The 8,796-nt window shown below is 29.7% G+C and overlaps 2 protein-coding genes, 1 long non-coding RNA gene and 1 other non-coding gene across 4 annotated transcripts; 3 read left to right on the top strand and 1 right to left on the bottom strand.

Annotated features, from left to right (window-relative positions):
* Positions 1–1,893: 1,893 nt before the first annotated feature.
* Positions 1,894–3,403, top strand: LOC119682838. Its single transcript, XR_005252608.1, has 5 exons — positions 1,894–2,004; positions 2,408–2,439; positions 2,667–2,718; positions 2,908–2,985; positions 3,233–3,403. It is a non-coding gene; the product is annotated as an uncharacterized LOC119682838 (long non-coding RNA).
* LOC119686627 lies at positions 2,754–2,836 on the top strand. Its single transcript, XR_005253026.1, has one exon. It is a non-coding gene; the product is annotated as a small nucleolar RNA Me28S-Gm3255 (small nucleolar RNA).
* A 42-nt stretch (positions 3,404–3,445) lies between the features above and the next one.
* LOC119680769 (cytoplasmic tRNA 2-thiolation protein 1-like) lies at positions 3,446–4,802 on the bottom strand. The gene is made up of 3 exons (XM_038093738.1): positions 4,545–4,802; positions 4,088–4,499; positions 3,446–4,017 (listed from the first exon to the last, which is right to left on the bottom strand). Exons 1-3 carry the CDS (start codon positions 4,590–4,592, stop codon positions 3,446–3,448), a joined length of 1,032 nt encoding a protein of 343 aa, XP_037949666.1. The 5' UTR covers positions 4,593–4,802.
* Positions 4,803–6,199: 1,397 nt separating this feature from the next.
* Positions 6,200–8,132, top strand: LOC119680942 (ribonucleoside-diphosphate reductase subunit M2-like). Its single transcript, XM_038093976.1, has 5 exons — positions 6,200–6,256; positions 6,358–6,588; positions 6,979–7,259; positions 7,316–7,763; positions 7,823–8,132. The coding sequence occupies exons 1-5, from the start codon at positions 6,200–6,202 to the stop codon at positions 7,973–7,975; spliced, it is 1,170 nt and encodes a 389-aa protein (XP_037949904.1). The 3' UTR covers positions 7,976–8,132.
* Positions 8,133–8,796: the final 664 nt, after the last annotated feature.

Consider the following 8,796-nt stretch of genomic DNA (forward strand, 5'->3'; position numbering starts at 1 on the left):
ATTTTGTTGTACTTTATTTTTACGTTTTTTTCCTTTACCATTTTTTACAGCATTTGTTGGAAATTGTAATGCATTAGTTACTGCATTGTCATTACTCCCTGCTTGCATTAAACGCCAGTTTAAAGATGATGTCTTTGCAAAATTACTTGAATTTTTTATTTGAACGGTCATGTCAATGTGCTCGGGGAGCTGTGTATCACTTTTATTATTAGACGACTCTTGTATATTAATGCGATTAAATCTCTCTTCATTATCCTCATCCATTTCGTCGTCCGATTCAATAATATATATGTAATCATCACCTTTTACTTTAGTTGAATTTTTTCGATCATATTGAGATCCTGAAAACGCTTGAATATTATTTTTCAAAATGTATTCGTCTGTAAATAATGAAAAGTAATTTGATTATGAAAGATAATTAAATATAAAACACTGAATCAAATTTTACCCAAAGACATATTTATACTATCAGATAACATCATATTTCACGCAGAATTTTTGCCTCCCAAACTTGACGCTTAATAAATGAATGAATATTTTTGATATTAACTACCGTTAGATTTGTCAATTCTTAATTCAACATTTAAATACAAGGTTGCTATTAAAGGTAGTATAATTTTACATACAACAAAAATTAATATTTTGTTTATATAATGAAAATTTACAATATATTCATAATGAATATGATGATTACAAATTTATTAGTTTAAAAGTATATTTTAATCTTCATATTTATTTCAGTGATATAATATATGCATTTTTGTCGTATTATTTAGTCGCTCATTATATCGTTAAATTACTTTCCATATATAAGGTATTTATATATTACGACGATAGTGTGAATTTGTACTTATATTATTTTTAATTACATATTTTATTTAATAATTTATTTAAATTATAAAATATAATATTTTATTTAATATATAAAGAATTATAATTACATTATAAAAAACTAAGTTCCTAATAAATAATAAAGTAAAAATTAAAAATAAAAATCAATAATGAACTAAAATCAATGTTCAGAATGCAGAAAATTTTGAAATTTCCTTTTACAACAAATTTAATAGTGGTTTAGAATATTTATGTTTTAATAAGTGTAAACTTGTTAGCAACAATTAAGTTAAGAATTTTAAACCACTTTTCAGTTATACTTTCTTGAATGTTAGGAGTACATTATAGTTTTGTATATATTTAAAATATTTGTTTTCCACAATTTTGCGTATTTTTAAAATATTTCATTGCTAAAATTTTGAAACTTGTGTTACTTTTTAATTTTGTTTGAACTTTTGTTTACAATATTTTGGCATATGACTGGAAAATTCGCTGAAATTTCCAATGAAGATTCATAATAGTTCGTTTATTGCGCTGGTAACATTTTTTTTGTAGTTGCTTAAATGTTTGGCCACTTCACAATCAGATGATTAAATAAAGGCATCAGTGTTGTTGTTTTGCGTACATTTTAGCAACTTTAAGCAAACAACTTGCTGTTTTTTATGACACTTAAAAGGTGCCAAAAGCACCTAATAACATGAGTTTAATGTTTAAATATTAATTAATAATAATTTGTGAATAAACTATTACAATATTCTATATGAAAAAGAACAACACGAATATACTGCAATAATTTTTAATGAACATAGAACGCTAATGCTGTAAAAATTGTTTAAAATACTAATTAAACATAGTAATTTAATTGTTGCTCCTGACAAAGTCACAAGATATAGTATATATAATACACTCGTCTCCAAGCAACACATTCGTGTATTGTGCCGTCTACTTTCACATTTTTATATATCCATGTCTTTTTTGCCTTATTCAACACTGCCTTCGTTACATTTTTAGTTTCGTTCAAACGTGTTGCTCCTTAACGAAGCCGCAGCTGCCATTTTAATATCCGTCAGCACACGTTTTTCAATCTTGACTCGAGGTGTGTGGTACACGCTTCGAGGAGTAAATAACTGGCTGTAATTTAGATGGGAACTTGTTGTAATCAACAATTTACAAGTAAGCATGCATAATTTAGAAAAAAATTAATTGCAAATATGTATACGTTTGATGAATAAATAAATTTTTCATTAAACGACGAACTCTTTGCTATATTGAATTACTGAAAGTTTGAAAGAGGTAACACAGACATTGTTACTTTTTATAGAATTTAGTAACAATATTCAAAGTCATTAAATTATGGCAGTGCATATAAATACGATTTGAATATATTTGTTTTATCGTATAACTCGTACACTGTCATAATAAGAACGCAAATTCTATTAAAACGGCAATGTTTGTTAGGTAATCGCCGTTGCCTGAAGACTTGTAACATTTTATAATAAATTGATTTTTGATGTTATTGAATATCTTAAATTTATTTAATATTCTTTTTTTTTTTTTTTTTTTTTTTTTTTTTAAGAATGTTACTCTCGTGGACTTTACGCAAAAGAGGTGAGTAAACCAACCATTAAAACTTGTCGAGTCTAGAGTCGCTATTAAAAGGAATACTTTCACCTTGTTTTAGTGCTATTTAAAAACTCGAAGAATAAATTTTTTCACATAAGCAAAACCCAAGCCTTATAATGAACTTGCGGTGCATCAATGTAGTGAAATGAACATTATTTATTTCTAAACTAGTAACTTATTAGATTTGAAATAATTGATTTTCTGTTTTACAGGTTTCAGCAATAACGTCACTTAGTTGATGCAAGGGAAACCATATCATGTGAGGTAATACTATATTTTTTTTTACTATTTATTTAGTTTATCCCTGATGATATATATTTTATTTTCTGACATCTCTTATGAATCACTGTGATTCCAAGAATTAACAATTTATACTGATATACTATACATTTTTTATAATATATTACACAAATTTAAAGTTTTGGTGTTAATCCATGCTTGTTTTTTTTTTAGATCTGAGCTTGAATTGAAAAAATGCGAACATGGGACTAGAGTTTAAATAGGCACTATTGTTTGCTAGCTCGTTTTGAGGTAATTAAATTTTTATTCTGACCTGTTTTTTCATTATATGCTTTCATTGATGATACTTTTAACCATTCTCAGACATACATAAAAAAGGTTAATATAAACAAACTTATCCAATATTCTTTTGGTTTGAGTGCGTTTAATTTAACTGGTTATGTATCATGGTTACATATTGGCACTGAGTTTTATTCTTAGTAATTTTTTATTAATTCATTTGCGTCAAAATGTATAATATATAAAATTTTATTTTCAGATATTGACGTGCTGTGACAAATGGAAATAGTATCCGTATCACATATCGGGCGAACTGTGACCGACGCAATGTTAACGTGTTATAATAAATGCACGTACAATTTATGTGAATATATCCAGCCAAAAATAGAAGAAAAAGTGGTCTTATAATTTTTGTTTAATTTTATATTTATATAAAAAGAATAAATAAAAACTAAACTAGAATAAACTGAATCTAAAAATCATTTTTTACTAAATTTGATTTTTCTCTTAATGCTAGTTGTTTATCCTGGCTTGCAATCATACGATCGCCCTTAGATTTTTTGCCGATTCCCAATTTCGGCAATCCTCGGTTTAGTCCTTCAAGCAGTGTACAAGCTTTACAAGGTTGCTGTGAAGAAAGAAACCCACATCGATCACATTTACCTCGTGTTGGTTGCTTTACAAAATCGTTAAATCTCATTTGCTCTCCCGAATGTATAATATTCAAAATTGCTTCTGGATCAACTTTTTCCATATCCTTTAACAGCTCACGTGCATGGCCACGATAAGCATTCGGTGCAAAAACACATTCCGTTGAAAAATAAACTAATTTTTTGTAATGTGCATACATGACAATTTCTTTCTCGTATGCGTATTTTAGTGGTTTAATGCGCGGTATTGAATTCTGACCACCACCAGTTCTTACATTAGTACAACGACGTAAACGGGCCGTATCTCCACGTAATATATTCATAAGTACTGTTTCAGCAATATCATCTGCATTATGACCCGTTGCTATACAATCAACACCAAGAAGCTTAGCACCTGTCAATATAAATTTTTTTGTTTATAAATAGCAACTTTTATACGTAAAAAATTTATTCGTTTAAGTTACCGCGCTCCAAAGCTTGTCTACGAAAAACACCACAAAATGTACAATTATTTGAACGTCCAATTTGTTCGACAATTTTATCCATTGTCCAGCCATACAGCTCCTGGTATGAAAGTATCTTTAAAGGCATTTTATAATCATCCCGATTTTGCTTGACAGTTTCTAGACTATCGTCGCGATAGCCAGTTATACCTTCGTCAATTGACAACAGCGTCAGCTCAACTCCATAATTGTAGCGTTCATTTAGAGTTTTAAGTACGTAGGCTAAAACAGTAGAGTCTTTACCTCCACTGGCACCAATCGCAACTTTTAATCCGGGTGTAAATAGTTTGTTATTTGTAATTGTAAAATGAATTTCGTTTTCAAAGGCATTGAAGAAACATTCCTTGCAAAATGGATCACCTGTTTTGGGGCGCTTGATTTATTATTAATATACAAAATGTTGCTTACATTTTTTTACCTTTAGTACTGCTTTATTGCCACAACCGACAGCACAATTGATAGGCATATTTACAAAAATATATATTTAATTTTATATAAAATATATTAATAACAACTAAAAGTCAAAATATTAAATTTGATTCATCAGTTAGCACATGTTTGGGAACTTTTAAGCGAACCATCGACACAATTTCATGAATTATTTTTAATAGTAGTCTGTCTCCGTAAGCACTTGAAGAATTGAAATAAATACTTATATTTTATTATTTCCTATTCCCGTGCCCAAAGTCAAGTAATGTGAGAAATTCTATGGAAGCGAGTTTTTATTTTATACTGTATAAGTATATACATACTAATATTTTTCGAGTAAAATTCAATACAATTAATAAAAACTGTTTTGTGGTATAAATAAAAGCATGAACAAGTACTAAATAAAGTTTTAAGCATCGTAGCGTGAAATTTGTATGCTGAAATAATTTCTAATTTAATTGAATTGAAAAGTGCAAAATATTTATATTTATTTAATGAAAAAGCTCTAGGTTATAGATCTATTTTCCAAAATATAATTATACATTTAAAACGCTATTTTGAATGTATGAATTTTGCATTAAATACATTCCAGCAATTATTTACTATATAGAGTGAACAAAATTAAACTTAAGTATGTTATAATAAACTTAGATATCCAACTTTAACAATTATTTTGAAAAATAGGGTTTGCGTTATTAATTTTAATACTTTAGTATCGACAACTCAAGGTATAACGTTCCCATAAATCATTTGTCAATTATTCACACTACAGTGTTGAATAAAAAACTTCATCTAAAATTTTTTTTTCAATTTTTAATTATACAACAATTTTTCAGATAATTGACCGAATCCTATTAATTTCTAATACACCCATAAATTTCTGTCTTTTAAACTTGATGTTTGTCACTCATGTTTTATGATGAAAAAATTAAAGTCTCAAATGTATCCACGTCAAACAATGTTAAACAAGGTATGTAGTGTTTTTGCGTAGTAGACAGAAACAGCATTAGTTAAAATACACAATTGTAAACAATAAGAAATTATGCCATGCAATTGTTTGGAAAATTGTGATCATATGATTTGAATACTAATATTTCAAATGAGTTAAAAACAATCTGTTAAAAATTATATGTTGTTATATATACTATGTAATAAGTTATGTAAAATTGCAAGTGCAGTCATCTTTTTTTATATCATACTGTAGCTGTTTCGCTGTAGTTTTAATAACATTACATCGTGTGAAAGTACACACATACAAAAATGAAGTTTTGCATATTAAGAATGATTTGAGAAAGAACGTTATTATTTCATTATTATGCTCTTATATAGATTGATTTTTAAAATGTTAGTGGCGTAAAGTATGAAAAAGTCAATATACAATAAAGAATTGTATAAGTAGTTGAAAAGCAACAAGTCTAAAGTTATTGTGTAGTTACACAATGTTTGTGTAATGCATGAAAATTTACATCGCGCCAAAATTAAATGCGCGCTTTCATACAAGGGCAATCGCACCAACCGGCATTGCTATTCTGTTTGTGAACGTCGAGGTGTCAACTTGTGTATTTATTGTCCACGAGTTGAGTTATTTTAAATAATTAAATTTTGGATTATAATATCTGATATCTGATCAACAAACTAAACAAAATGGCTGGTGTTGGCAAAGAAAATATTACTGATCATCTTGATAAGGTTTCTCTTAAGGTATATACAATATATAATGCTTAAAGTGTATATGTGTGGAATAAAAGTTATTTAACATTTCAAGTGCTTATTAAATTTTTTTGTGTTTTATTTATATTTAGAGTCCAAGAAAAATTTTGACGGAGAACGTTAATGTTCGTAAAATGATGAAGGACGAAGAGATGGTCACTAAACCTGATTCTGCTGAAGCTTCTGATGATTCCGTCAATGCAGTAGCTAATAAGGCTCCGGTTCCATTCGATCCTTCTATTGAGCCTTTACTGCAAGAAAACCCTCGCCGCTTTGTTATGTTTCCAATAGAATATTACGACATTTGGACTATGTACAAAAAGGTAAGTTATTGTGAAATAAAGAAATGCGCGGCAAAACTGTTGTAAAATTAGAAGGTCATGGAAAAAATTGTATGACTAATTTGCGCGGGAACATGTCTCAACATGACTGCATGGTATTTATTTAAAATTGTTTTTGTAATTTTATTGTTTGTTTTTCGATTTGCGCGCTAATCGTTCAGTGAAAAAAATAGTGGCGCAAAATTTTATGATGAGAGCTGTGCAATTATTTTTTAACTTTATTTTATTTTATATTCTTTAAAGTTTATGTTAATATTTTTAATACTAATATTTTTGGAATTTTTAACTGATTTTTATTAATGGAAAAGCTTGTGTTTTATTAAAGTTCATTCAATTAAGCTATTGCTATTTTTTTTTTTTTTTTTTTGATAGGCTGAGGCTTCTTTTTGGGTTGTGGAAGAGGTTGACCTTGCTAAGGATTTGGATGATTGGGAGAAATTAAATGACAACGAGCGTTACTTTATTAAGCATATCTTAGCTTTCTTTGCTGCTTCTGATGGTATTGTTAACGAGAATTTAGTGGAGCGCTTCAGCCAAGAAGTTCAAGTTACTGAAGCTAGATGCTTCTACGGATTTCAAATAGCAATTGAAAATGTGCATTCAGAAATGTATAGCATCTTGATTGACACCTATGTTAAGGATCATGAAGAAAGGTATGTTTATTAATGGAATGTATTGTATGTATTGTGAAATAAAATTTTTTTTTAAGAGAGCATTTGTTTAATGCTATTGAGACCATGCCAGCGGTAAAGCGTAAGGCTGAATGGGCACTATCTTGGATTTCTTCTAAAAGTGCAAACTTTGGTGAACGTATCATTGCTTTTGCTGCTGTTGAAGGTATATTTTTCAGTGGAAGTTTTGCTGCTATTTTCTGGTTAAAGCAACGTGGCATCTTGCCTGGTTTAACATTTTCTAATGAATTAATTTCTCGTGATGAGGGATTACATTGTGACTTTGCATGCCTTATGTTTCAACATTTGGTGCAACGTCCATCTAAGCAACGTATTATTGAAATTATAACAGATGCTGTTAAAATTGAAAAAGAGTTCCTAACTGTAGCTTTGTCTGTTAATCTCCTTGGTATGAATTGCAAACTCATGTCTCAATATATCGAATTTGTCGCTGATCGTTTGCTAGTTGAGCTCAACGTTGGCAAGGTTTGTATAATTCAATTATTTTACTTGCAAGCCGTAATATTTTATTCAAATTACTTTAGGTTTACAATAGTAAGAATCCATTTCCATTTATGGAGTTGATTTCCTTGGATGGAAAAACGAATTTCTTCGAAAGGCGTGTGGGAGAATACCGAAAAGCGGGTGTGTCTGCTAAACGTATGGATCAAGTTTTCACGCTGGACGCTGATTTTTAAAATATTTAGCCTTTTAAGTCTGATAATATTTCTTGACACACATTCAATATTGTAAATAACCACATATAACTAATTTTAATCTCATACTTTAAGAAATTCCTGCTATTTTGGCGGCGCTTATATTTTAAGAAAATTTATATAAAAATATACATATAGTATTACCAAATTGACTTTGTTCACAAATAAATATTTTAAACCAATTGTTAAAATGTTTCTTTCTATGGCATACTTTCAATTGTAAATCTTGGTAGGATTTTTTGTACATGTGTATGCAGATATATCAACTTTTGTGTTATTATAGATAAATTATTCGAGTCGGTATCAATCAGGCTCCACACTATTTTATAGGTGGATCCTTCAGTGTTTCGTTGTTGCTGTAACTCGTTGGGTCTAGTAGGCTGATAACAATATGGCTGAATGGGTAAGGAACTGGTTAAGGGAGGAGGAATGGGTGTGGAAATAAAATTGAACGGTAACCTGATCACTTCAATGGGGTCGGTCCAAAGGTCAATTGGACGAAGGTTTATGTATGCGATAGGACAGGAATACAGATGGGCGACGTTATGAAGAGAAGAGCTGCAGTTAGGGCACACATTGGGAATGGACGTATTTATGCGTGACAAGTAACTGTTTAGCACTCGGCTATATCCTGATCTCAATTGGGCTAGGGTAGTTCTTGCTGCACGGAGGAGTCATCGTTCTTACAGGGAGATGTCAGGCGGCGGTCTATTGAGAACCTTATTTTCGGACCTAGGTCTTGAAGAGGATACTGCATCTGTGTGGAGGGTTGCCAGTCCACGTTTATATTCTACCTCACTGAT

The sequence above is a fragment of the Teleopsis dalmanni genome, chromosome 2 (assembly GCF_002237135.1).
Source record: "Teleopsis dalmanni isolate 2A chromosome 2, ASM223713v2, whole genome shotgun sequence".
Taxonomy (NCBI): Eukaryota; Metazoa; Arthropoda; class Insecta; order Diptera; family Diopsidae; genus Teleopsis; species Teleopsis dalmanni.

What these genes read in the sequence shown, in the direction of transcription:
- LOC119680769 (XM_038093738.1), bottom strand. Translation starts at nt 4,592, where the DNA reads ATGCCTATCAATTGTGCTGTCGGTTGTGGCAATAAAGCAGTACTAAAG. An exon ending in GCAATAAAGCAGTACTAAAG is followed by an intron (nt 4,500 to 4,544) that starts GTAAAAAAATGT and finishes TAATAAATCAAG; the next exon opens with CGCCCCAAAACAGGTGATCC. An exon ending in TAGACAAGCTTTGGAGCGCG is followed by an intron (nt 4,018 to 4,087) that starts GTAACTTAAACG and finishes TTATATTGACAG; the next exon opens with GTGCTAAGCTTCTTGGTGTT.
- LOC119680942 (XM_038093976.1), top strand. Translation starts at nt 6,200, where the DNA reads ATGGCTGGTGTTGGCAAAGAAAATATTACTGATCATCTTGATAAGGTT. An exon ending in TTGATAAGGTTTCTCTTAAG is followed by an intron (nt 6,257 to 6,357) that starts GTATATACAATA and finishes ATTTATATTTAG; the next exon opens with AGTCCAAGAAAAATTTTGAC. An exon ending in TTTGGACTATGTACAAAAAG is followed by an intron (nt 6,589 to 6,978) that starts GTAAGTTATTGT and finishes TTTTTTTGATAG; the next exon opens with GCTGAGGCTTCTTTTTGGGT.